General features: G+C 36.4%; 1 protein-coding gene across 1 annotated transcript in view; it reads right to left on the bottom strand.

Moving 5' to 3' along the window:
• The window catches only part of LOC114650731 (cholecystokinin receptor-like), a 196,794-nt gene that overhangs the window by 94,266 nt on the left and 76,101 nt on the right, over positions 1 to 26,427 (bottom strand). The window contains exon 2 of the mRNA XM_028800544.2: positions 7,968 to 8,219. Coding sequence (XP_028656377.1) covers positions 7,968 to 8,219 — 252 coding nt within the window. The remainder of the gene's footprint in view (positions 1 to 7,967; positions 8,220 to 26,427) is intronic.

Here is a 26,427-nt window from a genome sequence, read left to right as displayed (position 1 = left end):
TACTTTTGTCTAATTCTGCAAGCCAGTTTGCTGTAGTTCACTAATGAAAGTGGCATCTGGTTAAAAAGTGGTGGATGAAATGGAATTCATGTGTAATCCGCAGAACCACAAAGGTTATTAATTTACTTTCTGTAAATTGTTCTCACATGGAATGTGGAAAAATTCATATGAAAGTAATTATGATTATTTAAGACAGCAGAACACCACAAAAATACACCTGGAATACCAGCAACAAAAAGTAATGACTGTCAAAATGTACAGATTTTCCATAATAATCAGCAATTTTGATCTCTTTTACTTTATAGCATATTTTGCGTTTTTCAGTGAAAATGTCTGTTTTTCAAAAAAGGAAATATAAAACAGTTTCCACCACCTATCCATTTTATTAAATGGTTGAAGATATTTATACTGCAAGTTCTTTTCAACTCAGCTAAGAGTTATCCTCATCAGCAGTAAAAATGGCAAAAGTGGAAATGTAAGCTGGAAACTATACATCAGCCAATTGAAACAGTAACTTCTATTCAAAGTATTTTTCATTTACTGACTGAAGAAGTGGAGAGCAGATGAGACAAAGTGTAGCACAAAATTAATTACAGTACAGTATGTCCCATGTCCATGGAATATACTGTATTTATTAGTAAATGACAATGAGAACACCTGACTCCTGATTGTGTCTTTAACAGACACAGTCTTTGGAGAGGTCTTCGAGACACGTAACTCAGCAATTTTTAAGAAACAGGGCTTTCAACTACAGTGTATTAGATTTCATATTGCTTTCAGGTTTCAGACTGTTTTTCAGCGTCTGATGAACACTGATGTCATTTACAGGATTCACCCTACAATATATTTAATTCATTAACACTTTTTTTTGAAAATGTGCTGGTTGAAGTGACCTGTGTGTTGGAATGTCAACCCCTAAGTCAACATATGTGATCTAACTTCTGATGAGAATCTGCTGATGTAACACTATTTCATCTCTTTTCAGTGTTAAGCCAAATGGAACTAATTATCCTATTGACCTACAGAAAAATACATTCATTTAAAGAGTCTATTTGTCCCTTTGACCGTAGGTCAGGTGACACCACTGGCACTGCAGGTGGCTTACACTGACCCCTTTCACCAGAGCATGTTATTCTATACTGGCAATGCACATTTCCTCTGCACCAAAAGATAAATTTACTAAAAACACTACAGATAATTTAACAAGACAATAGAGTCTGCATCTTATACAGTACATAAAAAACAACATAATACAATGTGTTTTACCAGATAATTCTAAATAACATTAATGTATACAACAAACCACATTTATGGCCAATTATATTGCTCAGTCTTGCTTGAGGCTATCCCAGCAGCAATGAGTGCAAGGCAACAATACTGCCTGATTGCGATGTTACATCATGGCAGTGTCTAGTTAACACATTCACATTACAGCACTATGGATTTTCCAATTGACTAAATAGAATGTTTACAGACCTTAAAAGGAAACTGCAGCCCCTCTGGAAGGCAAACAAACAAACAACAGGAGGCTACTTAAATCAAAATTAAATTTTGAGTCTTATCACTATTTAGCAGCACTGCACTATGTAAATATTAAATGTAAATGTGTGAATGGAGCACTTTCATTTAGAATGCAAATGGCAACATACTTCAATGCTAATATCCCTCCACACCTCACCCTGCAAACTAATAAGGTACAGAATGCATTCATAGGTTCAGAACACCTTTGAAATGTATATTCAAATGGGCAATGTACAGAAATTCAACAATGTAATCTCCTGATCATCTGCTCATCTGAAAGATGCTTCCAGTTCCCTTCGAAAATTGTCAAGAAGGAGAACATCATTATTATTCAAAATCAGAATACTCTATAATTGTTTAGTTTGTTTTTTTATTTTTTTATTGGGGCACTGGTTGAGTAGTTGAGTCACTGAAATGTATGCACTTTAGGAAAGGAATCAAAGAGTCTTGTTGATTGCCTTTGCCACTGTGCCACATTGTCTGCCACCAAACATCTGCAATGTTTAAAACTAGCATAAAATAAAAACAATCAAGTTTGCCAGATTACCCAGTATAAATCTGATTTGATATTGTAAGATGAGCGCTATATAGCACCCAACCCGACACAGATTCACATGGGAGGCACGGGTAAAATAAAACAACTGTTTATTTTTCTTCAGCTGGAGGGCACGTCTTCCCCGTAATCCCTCCAGCCACTACATAGTCCCAAGCACAGTACACAAATACACACCAAGCACTTTCTTCCTCTTGGCACCACCACTCCTCCTCAGCAAGCTTTGCCCTCCTCCCACCTGACTCTGGCCGCTGAGTGGTGGTTGCTGGCTCCCTTTTACTGTGTACCCGGAAGTGCTCCAGGTGCTTGATTGGCAGCATCTGGCTGCACTTCCGGGTAAAGCGAAACCAGTGCCCAAAAGGGGCCAGCAGCTCCTGCTGCAGCACCCCCTGGCAGCACCTGCGGAACCCCACAGAGTTGCACAGAACTCCAACCCCCATGAAGCCATGGGGGAGTCCGAGGCACCGCTGCAACCCAGGGAGGCTGCCATCTAGCGTCCAGGGAAAGATACTGGGCTTTCCACCCTTGTCTCCCTGGCAGATGTGGTGAAAGGGCGTCCCAGCCAGGCATGGGCCCCGGCCATCTGTCACAATATAAAAATCTTATATAATACGCTACCGTGGCTGTCCGTTTGTCTGTCCAGGATATTAAATCACCTGTAGCTCGCAAACCGTTTGACCTATTGACCTGAAATTTGGTACACATATACTATGTGATGTCTACTATCTGTTTTCAGGGTGATGATTGACCTCCAAGGTCAAAGGTCAACCCAGGAAGGTCAAGGTCAAAAATCAAATAACCTGTAGCCTGAAATTTGGTATACATATACTACGCTGAAACTCTGCACTACAGCTTCATATTAAAAGCAAAGAGTTTTGGAATTATTACTCTTTTTATTTTTATTTTATTTTATAGTAGAATCAACTCTCAGCAGCAAGGCAGCTGTGTGGCGCATGCCGTTCTCATCCCTACCACCTTCGCTGTCACTTCCCTTACCTTTTCATATCTTAAATCATTCTTGAGCCAGATTGAAGACTTAAGTGCCAGCTTAAGTGAATAACTAAGGAAAACGTACTAAGTAATTGCAACACAAACACTTAATCAGTTTTAATGCGTAAAGATGCCGACGAAAGAAGAGAAGAAGCGGGCCGCTACGGTGGAGAAAAGAAGAGCTGCTCAGGAAGCAGCAAGCGGATCAACCTCTTAGCAAACAAATGCTAAACATACAGAGAAAGAGAATGAAAACTATGAAGGGTGCACTCAGCATTTACGACAGGCTGATGCAGAGTGAAAGAGAATCGCAAGAGCAAATGAGACTGAGGAAAAGGCTAATCAGCGTCGGCAATCAGTGGTCAAACGTGCCAGAATTGCAAAGGCAAATGAGACAGAACAAAATGCCATCCAGCTATGACAAATAGAAGCTGATCGCATGAGAATAGCTAGAACGCTCTCAGTCAAGTGTATTCACTACATGTTATCGTGCAGTGCGCCATTACTGGTCATGCCATATTTACCAATATTGCCTGGCTACAGACCTGCAATGGCATTCCCCTCTGTGGCTGATCCAGCTGCAGGATGACATCATGTCATTGTAATACTCAGTTATTTAACATAAGACTATTTTAGATTTTAAACTGAGACTATCTATCTATATATCTATCATCTAATGGAAATATTATAGTACTATGTGATAGCCCACTGATTGTATGTAAGATGGGTGGGCCAAGATTCCTGATTAGCAATGTCTTGTCACACAGATACATGGAGAACTGCATAAAGAAAGTTTTGGGAGAGTTTGTGCTACATTCTGCAACCTCTAAAAAATGCAGGAGTAGAATTTCAAAGGAAATAATAAATACCAGTCCAAGGTGAAAGATAAGGATGCTCTTTGTTGGCTTGCAGAGAAGGTGCACAACATTGGAAAGGATGATCAGAGATCCTAGCCATGCTACATGATGGAAGACAGTACATATATAGCTGTGTTTGGTGATCCACTGAATGCCTAAAAAGCAACACCTTTCAAAATCTAGAAAGATGGTCATCCTATAAATGTTTTACGGTCATTAGCAGTTACTATTATAAATCTAATGTGTAAACAGCCACAAATTTTAACATTTTATCCTTCATTGATATTAAGTCAATTTTAATAACATATTTTCTCATTATGCTGATTTTGATTAACTATTTATTTTAGCAAAATATTTCCAATAAATACTGTATATGCTTCTTCAATGTTTTAAGATGGAATTACTTAATGTATAAATTGATAAACATTGAAAATTAAACACTGCAGTCTATTACCACTGCTAATCAAGTTAAAGCAAAGCCCTTAAGCCCCTATATGGTATTGGCTATTATATAAAACTTTATAAAGGTTCTACAGTATATGCTGCAACTATTTTACTATGCTTATGTTCAAAACCTATGTTATTGTATAGTGCCTATGAGTCATTTTTACAGAGTCATATATTGTTCATTCAGTTTCTCATAAATACAAAGTACACTTCTGTTATTACAGATAAGGAAACTGTATTTCACACTCTGGCAGTTGTCTTAACTAATATATGTTTATGGTCTGCTTTCGATAAAACTACTCTTTCTATTAAAATGCCAACTTTTTCTTCATTATGTTTGTTTACTTTCCTAGCCAATGGCCTCTGAATGTGTTATAGCCTGAGAGGGCACCTCAGGAGACAGAAAACCTACTGTAAAATTCTCAAGATGTATAAAGGAGAAAACCACTGAAGTAGAGAATCGACTTTAAATTAGCTTTTAGTCTTGCTTCATGGGCATGTATCTTTTGCATCAGAAGGGCTTTTGTCATTTATATATATTTAAAAAGTAGTCCTGTTCTATAATAAGATGCATTGGAAGACTAAATAGTGCCAAAAGCAAAATCAGCCAAAAATAATTAAAAAAATAGTTGGAGCTAATTGTTTTTAACTATATTGCATTGTTGCTATGACACATCTCCAAATGGTCAGTAGATCAACTCATACTGTGTATTAAACATATTTTGACTCCAAGCATTTTTGTGGGTGCAGAAGTAAAATTTAGGGTAGGCTTCTACTCACTCCAGTCCTGTAATGTAAAAGGCAAGCTCAAAAAACTCATGGATACTGTTGATGTATTTTTGTTTTTTTCCTTTTGTTCTGCTCCACTGTATAGTTGTTTGTTTATTCACGATGCACTGTGCCTGGCTTGATAAGCCTTGAAAATTGTATAAATAGTCTAAATCACTTACAATCTTTAGCTTGGGAAATCAACATAAGGCCTAAAATGAGGCCTTTCTAAATTTAGAGTATTACTATAATATTTTAACAATGTTTAACAGATAGACTTCAAAATATACTAACTTTAAATGGTTTTGTATTTTAATTTACTACTCTGTAGTAATCTTGGTTGTTCAGTAAAATGTCATGTGAGGGTGCATTCTTATTAATGATGCAATGTAACATAAAAACTTACTAAAAAGCTGGTCTCATCCCTGGTCATAGATTGAAGAGAACAACAGAACAGTGCCCTTAGCAATAGTTTCCCACTAAGAAATGAAATGTTTGTCACTGAGTAGTCCTAATATTATTCATAATATATAAAAAATCATAAATGCACTGTATTTAGAATTTGTGCCAGCCTTTCCCTTATTAAATATTAATGATTAGAAGCATGGGTACTATACATAGTGAGGTATGCAGTATTATATACAGCTAATAAATCTCAATGAATTGGATGTGAATTTGCAGTTATGGTAATGTATGACAGTATATTTAAAGATAAAAAGATGTTTAAAAAAGAAAAAAGGTAGCATTTTGCAGATTCAGACATGAACAGAACAAACTAAAAAACATATGTTAAATTGACTTAGTGTCTATTACCATACCTAATCAATTTCTTTTTCATACATAATAAAGATTCATTAAAATCCCACTTTACCAGTCAAACAGTCAAATTTGAGATTTCCACAACTGAAATTGTTAATTTGTTAATAAAAAAGGAGGAAGCTAATCTTATTCTTCATCTTGTCCTGGTTAGTTGGATAACATAACATCATTCATATTTTTCTGGTGACATGTTTTAATGACCAGGCAGTAGCCACTAAGCTACTGTATCTCTATCTAAATATCTTTAAAATTATTATTTTGACAAGAAAATAGGTTAGTTCACCATTTAAATCTTTTTTATGGTCTTACAATATTTCTAATTTACTTTACTTGTCCATTGTGAGATAGCAGGGTGCACTAAATTCAGGGGCTCAAAGCTGACCCCAAAAGTGCTTACAGTCTGTGACTTAAACAGACTCTGGATCAGGAGGCCATGATACTTGGAGTTACGAAGATGGACAGATTGACTGAAGGAAAGAGATGACCATGGGTAAGTGGACTAGCCACCTCATGAGTAAGTAAGGGGATGGTATAGGTGTATTTATGTAATCCCTGAGAGATATTTAGTTTATTATTTTTTATCATTTTGTATTGTAAGATTTCTTCTGTCATTATTCACCCCTGTGCTCTTCAACTTGTATTGAAATGTGGGTTTGTTTTCATATCTAGTCTTCCCTGGTGTTACTGTGGGTTCACTGTCAGCCTGAAAGTACTCTTTTCAGTTTACAATATACATTTTCAGAAAATCCTTAGGTCATTGTGCTGTCCATCTAAAACAGGCTGAAATCTAAGTAATCCATGTAAGCCTCATGTTTTTTAATTGTTACATGGGTTTTGCATTTGGTGTGGTCTAATAATACACACTCAATCCCTTTCTCTTGATGATAGAGCTTCCCATTTTCGTCACTTCCTCTCAGCTTCGCTCATCGAAATGACCATTTTTATAGTCTAAGTGTTTTGCTGGGAAAATGCAGTGGTGGTCACTACTGCATTTTCCTAGTTTAGCGACTCTATCCTAGTCATATCAAGGCTTTTGTTTCCCTATTTGCACATTGATTTAGCATTATTTTTACTCACCTATTGCCATCACGCAAAGTTATCAGTCATTAGCATTACAGCTATAAACCTTGTTCACATGGCCAAAGTGAGTGCAAGAAAGTAACAACCATGCTGCTATTGCTGGCGTATAACATTGGACAAAAGAATAGGCTGGTAAGATCAATTTTCTTATTTTAGACCCTTATTTGGTATTTTTTATGGTATTATCATTTTTTTCTGTTTTGACCCTGCTGGTACATGCTTTGCCTATTTTAATTTTTTTATTCTTAAACATAGCAACAGGACAGAAACACACACAGACACTTGTCCTTTTATTAAGGTGGATAAGTTGATTTCTGTCTCTCCAGCAGTTACGCTCTGTTGGATGTATTAACATTTGCAGTGCACCATCTTTTGGAATAAATTTTGTGATTTGTGTATCAATAAAATACATTGCATTTTTCATTCCAAGAGATGGCATATCACAAGCATTAGCACTGCTTTTAGTATTCCCATATCAAATTGACTATAACATAGACAGCAATGGGACAGACACACAGATACACAGACACTTGTCCTTTTATTGAGGCGTATAAGAACTATAAGCTTATATTAATGTTACTGGCCGCAAAGCAGCTATTAACTTTTATTGTTTAAGATACCAGTCACTCACATACCAACACTTATTCATGATGAGAAAATGAATCATAACCTGTCCAAACTGTGCACAAAATACCACAAAAATGCACTCAACTGGCTATAGAACCTGACACATGAGGCCCTGAAAGTGGATTAAGTGAGTTCAAAGAATATATTTGTAGATTAGTAATGTATAGATAAACATCTACAATAAAAGCATTTGACAATGATTATTTCTAAGGATATACAGTATAAACAAGTTAGTAGATAAACAAATAGCACTTTACTTATCTGCAATAGGAAATTCACATTTTTTGCTATTCATTATCACTTACCCATAAAATAGGCAACAGTTTTGCACATTGCTGCACCAAAAATGAAGTCTCCAAGTAAATTGGGAATAAGGGTGAATGGCATACAGAAAAGAGCCACCATCAAGTCACTCACGGCCAGAGAGAGCAGGAAGGAATTGGTGACAGTTCGCAAACGCTTGTTCAGGATCAAGACGATAATTATCAGTGTGTTTCCAAAGACACTGAGCAGAAAAATCAGAGAGTAGAGCAGAATTCTCACAGAATACTCCAAATCTGGGTAAAACAAATAAAAAAAAATTTTTTTAGATGACAAATGTTAAATTTATGGGCCAATAAAATCTCTAGACAAAAGAGTTACTAGATATGAAGACAAAGCTATATTTCACTTTTCTTAGATACTTCAAAACAATATAAAATTTTCAAATTCAAATACACAGCAGAAATTACAAGATAAAAATAAACTGGGATTGACAGTTTGTAAAACTGTGTACAGTTATTATGACAACTTTTTTTTAACTTATTTCTTCAGATTTAAATTAACTACAATATTTTCACAAGATAAATAGCAATCCATTTACAATTGCATTTACTGAACCTATATCTTCTACCTCAGGGTAATCAGGCCGAAGCCAGGAAGCAACCTTGGATTGGACTGGTACATATAGAGTTACTATTTATTAAAAACATGCACATTTTGGCTATAAAGGAGAATAATAAAATAACAAAATTATCCAGAAATTGACATAATATTAGAGACATTTTTCAAACTGACTTTAATCATGTATATAATGCCTACACCACCAAGGGGTTTATGTAGCCTTTTAATTTTTGCTTTACATTTTTGGTTAAGTTGTCACTAAGTTCATCATAGTGCTGCTAATGGTAATGAGTTCATCAATTAGATACATCAGATCAATAACAGTGACACTTTTGTGTGTTGATGCTTATGATGTATTCAATGAAGCCGTGTGGGACTATCAACAACAAATTGAACAATCGCACAAATGCAAAAAATACATTTCCTTTCTTGAGATATCTCTCTATTATAATAAAAAAATCCTGGGACGAGACGAGACGTTTTCAGAGAGATACTTTCACGTCCCGCGAGACAAGACTTTGTGCCAAGAGATTTAACCATGCCTGGGGCCGGAAATAAAAGACAAAGAGTAGATGACAAAGTAGAACATCCTAAAGAGGTTCAAAAACGTTGGAGCAATACACATGAAGAGCAGGTTAGAGATAATGAAAGTATTAAAATTGAAAGTCTTAAAAAATGATAGTAAAAATTGCATTAGCGCAAACAAACGGAAATTATTACGCAGTGAAATAATGGAACAGTGAAAAGAGATCAAATATATTGTTCGTCTTTAAATTTTAAGTCGGAGACTTGTAGATTATCTAATTCGTGTTGCCATTAGGGAAAAGTAGTGTTTCTTCCCAATGAAGAGGCGTTTCCGCGAGAATTAAAAGATTTGTTGTTTGGTGAAAGTGAAATCCACATACGTGAGCGGCAGAGACGTGAAGCGGCTGGCACGTAGCGCAGGCCGGGGTGTTGGTGAGCTAAAACTTAAAAAAAATGAATATGTGAAAAAACTACTGGGAGATGAAAATGGAAGGTGAGGAAAGTAATAAAAGCAGTGTTCCATATTTTGGAATAAATTACCTTAACAAAGAAAAAATAACAGAGAAAGTGCTGTTTTATGAATGTTGTCTTCAACAGCTACCCAAAATCTATTAAATGTTCTTACTTTCCTTTGTGATTAGTCAAAATTTTCTTCAAACCACTTAGATCATCTGTTACAGTGTTCTTCGCTCCTTTAATATAGTGTAGTTTGGTGGAATGTCGGCTTCCCAGTATGTAATGCCTAAATAAATATCAATGAATTGTATTTTGAATTAGACCAAATAGCAAAGCACCAGTTTGCTGGGTTTTGTAAGTTTTGGGCTACAACCTTAACAGCTCTTAAAGCATCTTTTATTTTTCACAATCTTCACAAAAACAGTAAAAATATTTTCCAACATAAAATGCTACAAGCCATTTCCACTCTCTGGGCAGGAATTTGAAACAAGTCTCAGAGTATATTGTAGATGCAGTATATGTGGTATAATAATTCAGCTGTCTCAGTCTGGGTAAAGGTCCTCTAATACTGGCTCAATGAAAAAAATATTCATATTTTGTATAATTCAAGAAGGGTGTCTACACAGATTAATGTATTGATTAAACCATAGTGAAAATGAGAGCTGAACAGTCAGTCGTGTTTGTTTGTTTAGCTAACAGTTCATTCAGACCTGCACTGTAATATACAGAATTGAAGGGACCAGAACATATTCCAGTTACACTGGACACAAAACAGGAACCTAGCCTGGCCAGAGCACATAGCCATCCCAGGGCACAATCACACACAGACTCTTTCATATCAATTTAATTTAGAGCTGCCAGTAAAACTAAACTGAAAATCTTTGAGATGTGAGATTATCTTCCGCAAACCTTGCAGACATAGGAAAAATCCCCACAGACTGAGACCGAGGCATGATTTGAGCTGTGTGTATTCCATGCACAAGTTAACATTCTCTCATTAATCTTTCAAAGCAGTCCTCTTTAATTTCCACAGTTGCTGTTTCATTATTGCCTTTTAAAATTATCCAGTATATTTTTCAAGATCTCTCTTAAACTTTATTCATATTATTTGCATATCTCTTAGTATATTTTGCTCTTTAATGTCCAATAGAATTGTCATTTTTAATCGCTTTTTCGTACATTGTATTCATCAGTTTAGATAATTTTGTTTTCTTAAACGGTCCAAATAACATTCTTTTTACTCTTAAGCTTCTCAATGTTTTTAAGAGTTTATGTCAGCATTGTCACTGCAATATTACAAACAAAAAAAAGTGAATTGCCAATGGCATTTTGCACTTATTCTCTAATAAACCATAACGTGCCTGAGTTAAAAAGAAAATGATAGGCAAACACAGGATAGCTATTGAGAAGACTGACAAATTAATAAGACAGACCATGAAAAACAAACATGTTTTACATGAAGTTCTGTCTACAGAACAATGCACTCTTTAGAAACTAATTCAGGTAAAAACATTATATACCAGCACAAGATGTTCTGCAGTTTAAAACTTGTTAAAATGCAAATTTTAATGAAATACATCTTCCTTACAGTTGTATTAGTCAAGCCACTAGCACACATGAAGTGAGCTGATTCTAAAGTCATATATTGCTGAGATCTTAACTAATTCTTCAGAATTACCCAGGGAAGGTTGCAAAGTAGTGAAGGTGATATTTTGGAAAAATACAACGTGTTTTGTAGAATTTATTGTTGCGGCGTGTTTACTACTGACTACAAACTGACTGTGGTGGGTCATGCTCATTTCCAGCAGCAGCCAACTTGACTTAATGCAAATTAATTTTTCCACATTGACATGCATTTATGCCTTTGTGCTACATGAATACACATGTTAAGGCCTGATCCAATGTGAATATTGCACATCAAGCAGTGGTGTACAATGAATGCAGTACATTACTGATACAAAGGTACCAGATATACATACTTACAGATCCAGTAAAACCTTTGTGTAAAGGAATATATTTTTCTTTTTACTTATTTTTGTCTCATAGGTAACATTTGAGTTTGGCTTAACAGCACCCTGTGAAGACCACAACTGACATATGAAGTATGTATCTAAGTGACATGGAGGTGCCAGAAATACTTACTTACCTACCCAGTAAAATATATTTGTATTTCATGTTTGTAGTTTTAAGTCTGTGGAATCTGGGTTCAGATTAGTAAGTATCAAAGCAAACACTTAATGCTTCTAAATGATAGATAAATATCAAATGTAACATCAAATGTTTAAAACTAGTCAGATTTTTTTAAAAGCTTTAAAATACAATAATGGAAATTTTGATGATTTTAGATGTAATGAATATACGGTATCTATTTTGGAAGCACATTGTCAAAAGAAATAGTGACGTTCCCTCATACGACTCGCTCTACTATACATATTCTGAATTTTTGCTTGTTTTCTTCATGTCAGGATAGGGATTGACATCTCAGAATTGCATTTTGGTTGTTTTCTTATCTTGAGCTGATTCCCATTTTACACCTGTTGCTGCCAAAACAGTTGCCAGCTCTCTGCAATTTTAACAAGATAAAGCTCGTGTCACACATGTGTGCATGGGAGACAGCTGATGGGCTCAAATGGTGTTATTACTCAGATGGACCAGGGGTTGGCGCTGTCATCTGATCCTTTCTCTTTTTGTCCTTCTGCAGACCCACCAAAGAACATACCTCCCAGTGATGTCACCACCAACCCCTCCCACTGGTGACTCCACCTCCAGTTATCACTGATGATATCCTGTCCATTCCAGAATCCAACTACTGAAGACCTCATTTCCTCTACCGGCCTCCCTGATCCATCCCCTTCCTGTTTCAGCCATATTTAAGACACCAGTCAATCTCTGTTAGTCAGTTCTGTTTTGGACTCTGATTTGTAAAGATGTGTTTCATTTGCCTGCATTATTTTTCAGTATATACGGGGTGACCATCCCCAAACCTTTTTTGTGCTCTTCGGGATGGCCATCCCCAAAACTTTTTTTTGTGCTCTTTGCCTGTTTTTTTTAATCTAGTTATAAAAATTGGAACATTGCTATTAGGGAAAGTTCAAATAATTAATTCTGATTCACCTCTTTTACTCTAAATAAAATGATATATAAAACTGCATAGTATAAGTGAAAGACACTAACCCATTTAAAAGTCTTGTTGGCACATATTTTTCATGAACAGATGGGAAAAAATATATTAAATCATGCAAAGATATTTTAATGCAGCTTGCATGCAGTGAAATCTACTTAACGCCTTTTTAGTAAGGGAAAAAAACTTGGAAAGAAAATTGCCCTTTCTGTTGTTCTAAATGATCTCAAAATGTGTGAAAGTAAGAACTCAGTAGCAATTTGTTCCTGCAGCTCTTTCCTTTCAATTTAAAGTGAACCATAAAGAATAACAAAGAAAATGCTGTTTTATGAAAGTTGTCTTCAAAGCCACCGCAAAAGAGAATTTTACATGATTAGAATATGTCCATAGAATAGCTGTGCTGCTTTGAAAATAAGATTGATAGCTTGTAGAAACTTCCCTCAATATAAGTCATTAATAAAAAAGCAATTTTGAAAAAAAAAAAACTTTCACCATAATACAATACTTAAAAAGGAAGGTGGGTCTAGCTGTAGATAATTGTTCAGCTCCTCTTTTCTCTAATTTAGCAATAAAGATAAAAGACGCAGTCTAACAATTGTCCAGACATATTTTTGTGTGTGCCTTAACTGCACTCTTCCTTTTGCTCTCAAATTAAATGTACTTTAAGTATGGGGAGGAGTGAAACTTTTCCAAAGCAGACCAAAGGAGATCTACATTATTAATATTTTTAAAAAAACATTTTCAAAATTACTGACAAAATTTTTGAAACGATGAAATATAAATATGGCAAATACAAAATACATGTTTTTTTCATTAAACAAGTAGCTTTTAAGCCTATTAAAGGAAAATTCAACTAAACAGATGGGAGTTCCAATAAAGTTTATGACGGACATAAGGAACATACAAGCTACTTTTCCATGGGCTTCTCAAAACCCCACTTACCTGCCACTTATCAATGAAGGATAACATACTACTTTGTTAACCTCATTTTTGCTCCTTAAAGGTGATTAAAGTTATGAAAAGTGATCTGAAGTAAGCATGAATCATTAGACATACATAAACGAAAGACCTGTGTGTGAGTGTGCGTGTGTTTGTGTGTGTGTATAGATCAGTCCGCTCTGCTCATGCTCAACCACAGCCACTAGAGGGCACATGCATGCACTTTTAAATTTTTTTAGCACTTGTATGCACCTCAGTTCTCCCTACAAAAGATGTGTGTGTGTGTGTGTATATAGAGCAGTCCACTGTGCTCATGCTCAACCAAAGCCAAGGGAGTTGGTGTGAATTCTACAGAAGATGTAGAAACTTATATAAGTGTGACATGCACTTGGTGAGATGGTGCAAGCATGCACTTTTACATTTTTTTCAGTGCTTGCATGCAGTTTGCTTCTCAATCAACCCAAGCAGATAAATTCATTCATGTTGTATGTTCACACAACAAGCTACCATATGTTTGCCTGAGACAGGTTCCAGCCTGTCCACCTCAATTTGTTCCACAGTTGGGTAATAACAGGAATGCCGAAAAGAAAAAGGCTGTAGATTCTACCCGAAAACGCCTACCGTGTGTAAGTGAAACACTAGAGCAGTGCAGGGCAAGGCTTGACAGAGAGGCTGCAGCAATTATCGCCAGCGTCTTCTTAGGAAGGCCAGTGGGGCAGCAAGCAGAAGGGGATCCATGTCCTCTGCCCTGGGTAATTCCTAAGAGTTAGCTGACACTTCTGCAAGTTCATCAATATATTAAAACTGCTAGGAAGTCTTTGGGTTGCTTTTTGTTCCAGAGACCACACGCAGCTAGTTATTTAATAACCAAACAAGATATGTATTAACAAAACAAAACAGTTATTTTTCCAAAACTAATGCAAAAGAAATGACAGACACACACTGTGAAACAAAATCACACTTTTCTAAAGAAGAACTTGTACTCCTTTTAGATCACAGTGGTGCTGTTTATTAAAGTACATGGCATACTTTTCAAAAGTGAGAATCAACAACAATGACATGTGACAGCAAAGTGTCTTCACATCACAACCTAAGGTTACTCTCTTTTAGACACACAGACACCACCTGGGCAGCCAGATAGCAAATTGGAAATTGTTTGTGTATATATTTGTTATATATATATTCTGTAATTTATCCACAATCTTTAAATGAAGTAAATAAATTCCATTACTTTTTGAAATGACTCTGACAAGGTGCATCAGCCAGGGTATGGCTTCTGTGATGAATCACCAAAAGTAGAAACTGAAAATCCATCATTGAGATGGAAGAGAGAGACTATAAAAATGACAAGGCTACCAAAGTCACACAATCTTCTAATACTACTAATACTACTAAAGTGAGCCTTGTTTGAAGAACAGTGAGCTACCTAAAAGAGAACTGTAAAAAGTATGAATCCATTGGGTCAGCACTGACAAACAAGCGCTACAGTATTAAAAATTCCCTCAGTCCTTTGGGCAGTGCATATTGTGTTTATTAAATATATTGGGAGTAACACAAGTACAATGGAATGAAAAGAAGGTATTTTAATTAGAAAATGATGACAAAAAACTATAAACAGTAGTGATGATGGCCTGCTTAGCATTAACACCAGCCTGATGTAAACCCTCAGCCCTAAGATAAGGAAATTTAATATATTCAAACTCCATACCCCCTAAACCAATGTTATGCAGCACTGCACATACAGCTATCACAGCAAAGCAAGGCAGAAGTGGAAATCTGATGCCGCTGGTGTTTTTTTTTATCATTTTATTGATCTTACTGAAATCACACAACATTCCCTACAAATAGATAGATTTTACAAGAATACAATTGAAAACAAATCAATCCCCACCCCTGAGAAAGAGAGCTTGGGCAGCAGAATAAAACTTAAAGCTAGTAAAAATAAGTAAATAGATAAATTAATAAGTGAATATAGATAAATGGAGAAGAAAAAGAAATGGGGAGAGATTCTGCTTCCTCAGTGCTTTAAAAGCTTATTCTAAAATGTTATTGATTATATCTTGCCAGGTTTTGAAAAAAATCTGCACAGATCCTCTAAGTGAGAATTAGATTTTTTCCAATTTGAAATAATATATAACATCAGTTACCCACTGACTTAAAAGAGGAGAGTTAGGATTCTTTCAGTTTAGCAAGATAAGTCTGCATGCCAATAGTGTAGTAAAGGCGATCACAGTTTGTTTGTCCTTCTCCACTTTAAGCCCATCTGGAAGAACACCAAACACAGCTGTTAATGGGTTAGGAGGGATTGTGAGACCAAGGCTGTCTGAAAGGCACTTAAAAATGTTGGTCCAGAATGATGTTAATTTGGTGCAGGCCCAAAACATGTGACCCAGTGAGGCTGGAACGTGATTGCAGCATTCACAGGTTGCATGTTGCTCTGGAAACATTTTGGACAATTTTAAACAAGACAGATGTACTCGATATATAATTTTGAGTTGAATAATTGTATGCTTTGCGCATATGGGGCTCGAGTGAATTCTCTGCATTGCTACTCCTTTTCTGAGATGTTTAGTGAGAGATCCATTTCCCACTGTCCTCTTGGATCTTTGAAAGGGAGGGACTGTAAAATGGTTTTATATATTGCATAAATGCAGTCTAAGTCCTCAAAACTGAGCAATATTTTTCCAGCAAAGAGGGAGGCGGGGGGTGAGAAAAATTGGGCAGGTTCTGTTTAACAAAGTTTCTAATTTGAAGATAGTGAAAGAAATGTGTTGCTGGAAATTTAAATTTAGAATGTAATTGTTCGTAGGATGCAAAGACGTTGTCTATGTACAGATCTCTAAGTGATTTAATCCCAAATGTTTTCCTACATTAAAAACTGGGTTGAAAAAGGTGGTTCTCATGCAGAGGTGTCACCGATAAAAGATTCTCCTCTATCTTAAAATGCTTCCTACATTGGTTCCATATTCTGAGTGAGTGAAGCACAATTGGGTTGCTAGTATATTGGCAATAAGTTGCATTTATTGGGGCACAAAGCATGGAATATAAATAAGTACTGCAGGAGTGTATTCCTATTGCAGACCAAGCCTGTATATGTTTATCTATTTGTGTCCAGGTTTTTATACTTTGTATGTTTGCTGCCCACTAATAAAATTGAAAGCTAGGTAGAGCCGTGCCACCTTCTGCCTTTGGCCTTTGTAGGGTTGCTCTTTGGATACATGGATGTTTTGAATTCCAAATAAATGTAGTTATGGTTGAATCTAATTTCTTAAAAATGATTTATTGATGTATATTGGAATGTTTTGAAATAAAAACAGAAGCTTAGGGAGGATATTCATCTTAATAATGTTAATTCTTCCAGCTAAAGTGAGGATGAAGGGTTGACCATCTATGCAATTCGTGCTTAATTTCTTCCATACAGATGGCGAAATTTTGTTGATAAAGAGCTTTATGTTTACTTGTGGTGTTAGCCCTAGATATTTAAACTGATCGGCAATGATAAAAGGGAAGGTGTCCAATCTAATGTTGTGTGCTTGAGAATTCACTGGAAAGAGCACACTTTTAGTCAAATTAATTCTGAGACCAGAAATCTTTTGAAATTCTGTTAGTGCTGTTAGGACTGCAGGCACAGTATTTGTGGGTCTGATATATACAGTACCATATAATCTGCATGTAGAGAAATTTTCTGTTCAAGTCCTTCTCTGATAATCCCTTTTATCTCATAAGCATTTCGACAGTGAACTGCCACTGGCTCAATGGCGATTGCAAAAACTAGTGTTGACAAGGGGCATCCTTGTCTGGTACCACGTTCTAGTTTAAAATAGTCTGAATTAATGTTGTTAATACAAACTGAAGCTTCTGGATTAGTATACAGTAGTTTGATCCATGCACAAATGTTCGGGCCAAACCCAAATTTCTCCAATGTAGTGAAAAGGTAGTTCCATTCAGTCATATCAAATGCTTTTTCTGCATCCAAGGATAATAAAATATCTGGGATGTTTGACTTTGTGGGTGAATATATTACATTAAACAGGAATTGAAGAATGGACGCTAAGTGTTGGCGTTTAATAAATCCAGTTTGATCTTGTGATATTACCGAAGGCAGCACTTTCTCCATCCTTCTAGCTAGGATTTATTCAGAAGTGAAATTGGTCTGTATGATGCACATTGTAACTCGTCCTTATTTTGTTTAGGAAAAACGGTGATTAATGCTTGGCGAAAAGTTTGAGGTAGAGTTTTATTGTCTCTAGCTTCTGTGAATGTTGCTAATTAAAGGGGAGCTAGCTGAGTGGGGAACATCCTATAAAATTCGGCAGGGTAGCCATTGGGGCCTGCTGCTTTCCCACTATGAAATGACTTTATAGCAACTAGTAATTCTGATAGTGCCAACGTTTTATCCAATTCCTCTGCATTAAGAGTATATATTTGTGGTATCTGTATTGCATCCAGAAATGCATTAGATTGTGTCTTGTCTTCTTTAAACTCAGTAGAATATAAGGATTTATAGTAGTCTCTAAATTTGTGCATTATTTTTTTATGGTCAATGATTTTGTCTCCGTTTGTGTTGGTGATTGCTGGGATTGCATTGCGAACTACTTGCTTGTGGATTTGTTGAGCTAAGAGCTTATTAGCTTTCGCTCCATGTTCATAGTAATGATGTCTTGATTTATAAATGTGTGGTTCAGTTTCTTTAGTTGTCAAGAGGTTGAGTTCTGAATGCAGAGCCTGCCTTTTCCTATGAAGAGCCTCACTTTGACATCTGGAATGTTCTTGATCTATTCTAGTAATTTCACTAGTTAGCTTTGATACTTGCTTGGTTTCCAATTTATTTCTGTGGGAAAGATATGAGATAATCTGTCCTCTTAAGAAGGCCTTCAAGGTTTCCCAGAGTATTCCTGCAGAGACCTCTGAGGATGTATTTGGAAAAAAACTGATTTGTTTTCATATAAATTGTGTACAGTTTTCATCTGGTAATAAAAGTGGGTTAAGACGCCCTCTGTGAGATGAGTATGTGGGGCATAATGATTTTAGCTCCAAGATCAGAGGGGCATGGTCAGAAATAGCAGGATGTGCTCTCATCTACTCATCGCGAGCCTGCAGCGCCTGCTGTAACAGGAGCTGCATTTCCACTCGCGGAGCACGAAAGCCGAAGCGAACTGTCCGAACTGAAAGAGATGATCGCTACACTGGCCACTGCCATGGTTACGGCCATGAATGAGCTTAAGAATGAGCTTAAGAAAGATAAGAAGGTGACCATTGAGCTCAAGAAGGATAACAAAGATAAGGAAACGGGTCTATTTAAACGTTTTGACGTGAACTTTAGAGGCATGTTGGAGAAATTAGTGGAACACATCGAAGAAACTAATTCCAAACTGAAAATGCTTGATGACCGTATTAAAGACGTTTCAGATCAGCTGGAAGACGTTAAGCAGGGACTCACGGCTCGAGTTGAAACAGCGGAACAACTGGCGTCTAACGCCGATGAAAAAGCCACAGCTGCGAACTCCGAATGCAAAAAACTTGGAGACAGACTTGCAGCCCTGGAGGATGGGTGCAGAAGAAATAAAATAAGAATTGAGGGTATACCTGAAAAACGAGAAAGCTCAAGCCCAGTGAAATTTGCAGTAGAATTACTGTCTAAAATAATTGGAGATGACTTTAAACTCGACATTGAGATAGCCACGGCTTATCGCACAAAGATACCAAGCGCCTTTAAACCTAGGTCTTTTATTGTCCGCTTCGAGCGACTACGATGTAAGCTTGATGTGATGGCACTTCTCAGACGCAAGCAAGAGATTATATTCGAAAATAATCTTATTCGTATTTTTCCCGACTTCTCACCATCAACAGCTGCAAAACGCAGATCCTACATCGACATTAAAAAGTTGCTACGGAAAGCCGATATCAAATACAGCCTCTTGTATCCCGCCAAACTGAAAGTGGAAGTTCAAGATCAACATTATATTTTCCTAAGCAAAGAAGAAGCTGAAAAAGAACTAAAGAAGCTGTTTCCGACACTTTTTTGAAAGTTAATAAGAAGCCGTATTCTATCAAGGCACGGGAAGGACCTATGATCTGCTCTCTGGATCCATGTTTAAAGAGACTGGTATTATAATTATACATCCCTTTTTTTTTTTCCTTTTCTTTATCTGGACTTTATATGTTTGTTTTAATCAGAGTTATAGAGTTATAGACGTGAGTGTGAAAATGTGGAAGTAATTAAAGTAGGATTCGTTTTTTTTCTCTTCTTTTTTTTTTATTATTTTACTATATCTTAAAGTAGACTGTTTAACTTCATACCCTTGGTTTATTGCTTTTTCTACTATTTATACTATTACCATTATACTATTACAGTAGGAATTACCAGGTTTATCCTAGACTAGTTTTTAAAATCATTCCCAGGGTTGTTTCTTTTTTTTTTTTTTTTTTAATCTTAATATCTTAACTTAAAAGCGCTGAAGATTATTTCAAGCTTAAATATTGTTAATGAGAACATCTTCGGCAGATAGTATTAAGAATGTAACTGCAAAAGATATCTCTGTTTTAATTCTGTAACGCCGCTGCAGGGTGGGGTTTGTTTTGTTTTGGACGTGCTCTGTCTCTTCGTATGTCAGAGGACTGGAACATTGCGAAGTGGGATCTAGCCTCATGTGGGGAGGCAAAATGGGGGGTGGGGGGATAAATGGGGGAGAGAAGGAGAGCAGGTTATATCTAATCTATTCTTGTAATTCTTATAATTATAAATATCAATGCAACAATAGGCTAAAATGCAATAACTCATGGGGAATCTTGAAACTAAGATTAAAACTGCCATATTACCAATTAAAACTATAAAATGACATTAAAAACTCAGAATCAATGTCTCCATGATGGGACAGTTAACTTTGTGAGCTGGAATGTTAAAGGCCTGAATCACGAATTAAAGAGAAAGAAAGTATGCTCTCACCTAACAGGCTTAAACGCTAAAATAGTATTTTTACAGGAGACCCACTTACTAACCAAGGATCAGTTCAGATTACAAAAAGACTGGACTGGCCAAATGTTCCATTCTAGCTTTATAAAGAAAACTAGAGGGGTGGGAATTCTCATACATAGAACAGCTCCATTTGTAGCATCAGATGTAGTGTCGGACCCTGAAGGGAGATATGTGATGGTCATGGGCAACTTATATAACAGTAAAATGATTTTGATAAATGTTTATGCACCCAATGTTGATGATAAGGAATTCATGCAAAATCTTTTTGCATCCATTCCCAATGTGAACACTCATAAAATTATAATGGCTGGGGACTTTAATTGTGTTTTAAATCCACTCTTAGATAGGACTCCTGTGACAGGGGGGACGACATCTAATACTGCAAAGATAATTACACAGTTTTTGAATGATCACAACTTATCAGACCCCTGGAGGTTTCTTAACCCAAACTCAAGAACATATTCGTTCTACTCACCAATGCATTATAGCTACTCAAGAATTGATTAATTTTTTATAGATAATAATTTCCTGCCTACAATTAAATCATGCAAATATGACACAATTGTTATCTCTGACCATACCCCTTTAGTCTTGGAGCTAAAATCAATAAGCCCCTCACACTCACCTCACAGATGGCATCTTAACCCTCTTTTATTGGCAGACAAGAACTGCACAGAATTTATATCCAAACAAATCAGCTTCTTCCTAGAGACAAACACGTCCACAGAGGTTTCTGCAGGAACACTCTGGGAAACTCTAAAGGCCTTCTTAAGAGGACAGATTATTTCATATCTTTCCCACAGAAATAAATTAGAAACCAAGAAAGTGTCAGAGCTAAGAAATGAAATTACTAGAATAGATGAAGAACAAGCCAGGGGTCCAAATGAAGTTCTCCACAGGAAAAGGCAGGCCCTACATACAGAACTTAACATCTTAACAACTAAAGAAACTGAACAACTTATTTATAAGTCTAGACAGCATTACTATGAACACGGAGAAAAAGCTAATAAGCTTTTAGCTCAACAAATTCATAAACAAGAAGTTCACAGTGCAATACCAGTAATCACCAACAAGAATGGAGAAGAAATCATCGACCATAATAAAATAATGCACACATTTAGAGATTACTATAAGTCTTTATATTCCACTGAGCCCAAAGAAGACAACACACAATCTAATGCATTTCTGGATACTTCACAGATACCACAAATAGATGCTTTAAGTGCTGAGGAACTGGATAAACCTCTAACGCTAACAGAATTACTAGACGCTATAAAGTCACTACAAACTGGGAAATCATCAGGCCCTGATGGTTACCCCGTAGAATTTTATAAGAAATTCTCCACTCAGCTAGCTCCCCTTTTATTGGCAACATTTACAGAAGCTAGAGACAACCAAATACTACCTCAAACATTTCGACAAGCATTAATCACCGTCTTTCCTAAACAAAATAAGGACTTGTTACAATGTGCATCATACAGACCAATTTCACTCCTGAATAATGATGTTAAGATACTCTCAAAAATCCTAGCTAGAAGGATGGAGAAAGTGCTGCCCTCGGTAATATCACAAGATCAAACTGGATTTATTAAAGGCCGACACCTATCTTCAAATCTCCGACGCTTGTTTAATGTTATATATTCACCAGCAAAATCAAACACCCCAGAGATATTACTATCATTAGACACAGAAAAAGCATTTGATATGATTGAATGGAACTACCTTTTCACTGCATTGGAGAAATTTGGGTTTGCCCCGAATATTTGTGCTTGGATCAAACTACTGTATACCAATCCAGAAGCTTCAGTTTGTATTAATAACATTTGCTCAGACTATTTTAAACTAGAACGTGGTACCAGACAAGGATGTCCCTTGTCGCCACTGTTGTTTGCAATCGCTATTGAACCACTGGTGGTTCATTGCCGAAATTCTTATCAGATAAAGGGGATTGTCAGAGAAGGACTGGAACAGAAAATTTCTCTATATGCAGATGATATGGTCTTATATATATCAGACCCAGAAAACACTGTCCCCGCTGTTTTAACAGCACTAACAGAATTTCAAAAGATATCTGGTCTTAGAATTAATCTGAATAAAAGTATACTCTTTCCAGTGAATTCACAAGCATATAATATTAGATTAGACACCCTACCTTTTACCATAGCAGATCAGTTTAAATACCTAGGGGTAAATATCACAAGTAAACATAAAGCTCTTTATCAACAAAATTTTGGCGTCTGTATGGAAAAAATTAAGCAAGACTTGCATAGATGGTCAACCCTTCATCTCACTCTAGCCGGAAGAATTAACATTGTTAAGATGAATATCCTTCCTAAACTTCTCTTTTTATTTCAAAACATTCCAATATATATCAATAAATCATTTTTTAAACAGTTAGATTCAATAATAACCTCATTCATTTGGAACTCAAAACACCCACGTATCCGAAGAGCGACCCTACAAAGACCTCAGGCAGAAGGTGGCATGGCTTTACCTAATTTTCAGTTTTATTACTGGGCAGCAAACATACAAGCCATAAAAACCTGGACACAAATAAATGAACATACACAGGCTTGGTCCGCAATAGAAGTAAAATCCTGTAGTACTTCTTTATACTCCCTGCTCTGCTCTCCAATAAATTAAAGTTATCGCAAATATACTAATAACCCAATTGTGCTTTACTCACTCAGAGTATGGAACCAAATTAGAAAGCATTTTAAGATGGAAAATCTTTTATCAGTGGCACCTCTGCAAGAGAACCACATCTTTCAACCTTCGCAAGTATATCCAGTTTTTAATACCTGGAAAAGTTTTGGGATTAAAATGCTCAGAGATCTTTATATAGACAACATATTTACATCTTTTGAACAATTACGTTCAAAATTCAACCTCCCAGCTACACAATGCTTTTACTATCTTCAAATTAGAAATTTTGTTAAACAGAAATTGCCCGATTTCCCCCACCTTGCACCCTCCACAATGCTGGAAAAAATACTGTTCAATTTCGAGGAAACAAATACTATTTCCGCAATATATAAAATCTTATTAGAGTCCCTACCTTTCAAAGATCCAAGAGGACATTGGGAAGAAGATCTCTTAATCAATATATCAGAAAAGGAGTGGAAGGTAGCAAAGCAGAGAATTCACTCGAGTTCTATATGCGCAAAGCATAGAATTATTCAACTAAAAATTATATATCAAGCCCATCTGTCTTGCTTAAAACTGTCCAAAATGTTTCCAGGGCAGGATCCAACCTGCGAGCGCTGCAACCAAGCTCCTGCCTCACTGGGTCACATGTTTTGAGCCTGCACCAAACTAACATCATTTTGGACAAAAATTTTTAAGTGCCTCTCAGACAGCCTTGGTATCACAATCCCTCCTAACCCATTAACAGCTGTGTTCGGTGTTCTTCCAGATGGACTTGAATTGGAGAAGGACGAGCAAACCGTGATTGCATTCACTACACTTTTGGCACGCAGACTTATTTTGTTAAATTGGAAGAATCCTAATTCTCCTCTTATAAGTCAGTGGGAAACCAATGTTTTATATTATTTGAAATTGGAAAAAATCAAATTTTCAGTTAGAGGATCTGTACAAAATTTTTTCAAAACATGGCAGGATTTAATCAATATTATTTTAGAATAAGAGAAATAACTATTATCGCATTTAACTCCCTTCTCCATCTCTTATTTACACAGATATTTACTTCTCCCTTTCTTTTGTTTAATGTTGCCTTATTAAAAAGCCTAAAGCAATTTTTCTTTAGCTAAGCTCTCCTTCTCAGGGGTGGGGTTTGATTAGTCTTAAAATTTGTTGGGTTATAAATTGATCTGTTTGTATGGAATGATTACAATGAAAATTAATAAAATAAAAATATTAAAAAAAAAAAAAGAAATAACAATAGCGTCGTACTTGCAGGATTTAATCATAGGCAAGAAATGGTTATCTACAAAGAGATAATCAATTCTTGAGTAGCAATGATGAGTAGAAGGTGAGTAGAAGGAATATGTTCTTGAGTTTGGGTTTAGAAATCTCCAAGGGTCTGATAAGTTGTGGTCAGTTACAAACTGTGTAATTGTCTTTGCAGTGTTCATTGCCACTGTGACAGGAGACCTATCTAGGTCTGGATTTAAAACACAATTAAAGTCCCCAGCCATTATACTTTTTTGAGTGTTCACATTGGGAATGGATGCAAATACATTTTGGATAAAGTCCCTATCATCCACATTGGGTGCATAAGCATTTATCAAAATCACTTTACAATTAAATAAATTACCCATGACAATCATGTATCTCCCTTCAGGATCAGATACAACATCTGATACTACAAATGAGACTATTCTATGTATAAGAATTCCCACACGTCTAGTTTTTTTTGTAAAGCTGGAATGGAACATTTGGCCTGTTCAGTCTTTTTGCAGCCGGAACTGATCCTTGCTTAATAAGTGGGTCTCCTGTAAAAATACTATTTTAGCGTTTAGACCTGTTAGGTGAGAGAATACTTTCTTTCTTTTTAATTCATGATTCAGGCCTTTAACATTCCAGCTCACAAAGTTAATTGTCCCATCTTGGAGAAATTGATTCTGAATTTTTGATGTCATTTTGTAGTCTTAACCGAAAGTGAGACAGCTTTGACCTTAATTTCCAATTTTCCCAGGGGTTATTGCCATGCAGTCTATTGTTACGTTGGTAATTATAATTATAAGGATTAATTTTGCCTCCCCACGTGAGGCTGGACCCCACTTCACAAAGTCCCAGTCCTCTGACATACCTAGAGACAGAGCACGTCCAAAACAAAACAAGCCCCCCTGCAACAGCGTATGAGGATTAAAATTGAGATATCTATTGTCGATACAGTCTAAATACTATAAGCATAAAAAAACAATCTTCAACAGTCTTGAAATGTTAAGATAGTAAACCCAGGGAATGGTGTTAAAAAGTGGCCCTGGATAAGCATATTAAACCCTAATACAATAGTAACAACAACAATAAACCAAGGGTTTGATGTTTAACAGTCTCCTTTAGAATAGTAAAAGGAGAAAAAAAAAGTTACTAATTTAATTTCTTCCACACATACATACATAAACATGTATAATTGTAATTAAAACATAAACAGATAGTGACCGAGAAGGGAAAAGACTGTATAATTATGGTACTTTTATCATTGCAAGTGGATCAGACAGCCGGTGATATCTTCTTTGCGATGCATGACAGGGTGAGACTTTGTATTTCAGGAAAGTGTCGGGATCAGCTTTCTTAATTCTTTATCTGCTTCTTCCATTTTGGTAAAGATGTAATGTTTGCCTTGAATACAGTCATCCCTCACCTATCGCGGGGGTTACGTTCCAGAGCCCCCCCGTGATAGGTGAAAATCCGCGAAGTAGCAACCTATATTTATTTTATTATTTATACATATTTTAAGGCTTTATAAACCCTTCCCACACTCTTATAAACCTTTCTCACTCTCTTGTTAACCTTTCCTATGCTCTTAAACACTTTCTACATTCTTAAACACTGCAGACCAACACTGCACACTGTCTGCACTCGCTTTGTGAAGGGGGGCAGCTGAACTCACGCTGAGCAGAAATGGACTTTGTGCTGCTTCTGCCAAAATGCCTGCTTGTCGCTCTGCGCGTTCGGAAGGAGGAGGAGGAGTGGGGGTGTGTGAGGGCTGAACGCACGTTCGCTCAAACCCCCCTCCCCAGAGGCGCAGTACGCTCCTGCCACTTCGCATTGTCAAGGGGGTGGGGAGCTGAATGAACGCTAAGGAGAAGTGGACTTTGTGCTGCTTGTCGCTCTGCGTGTCAATAATTTAAAAGCCTGTACAGCACCTATTTTCCTGTCTCACTGTCTTGTCTTGCGTGAA

The sequence above is a fragment of the Erpetoichthys calabaricus genome, chromosome 4 (genome assembly GCF_900747795.2).
Source record: "Erpetoichthys calabaricus chromosome 4, fErpCal1.3, whole genome shotgun sequence".
Classification (NCBI taxonomy): domain Eukaryota; kingdom Metazoa; phylum Chordata; class Cladistia; order Polypteriformes; family Polypteridae; genus Erpetoichthys; species Erpetoichthys calabaricus.
This window is presented reverse-complemented; position numbering and strand designations above follow the sequence as displayed.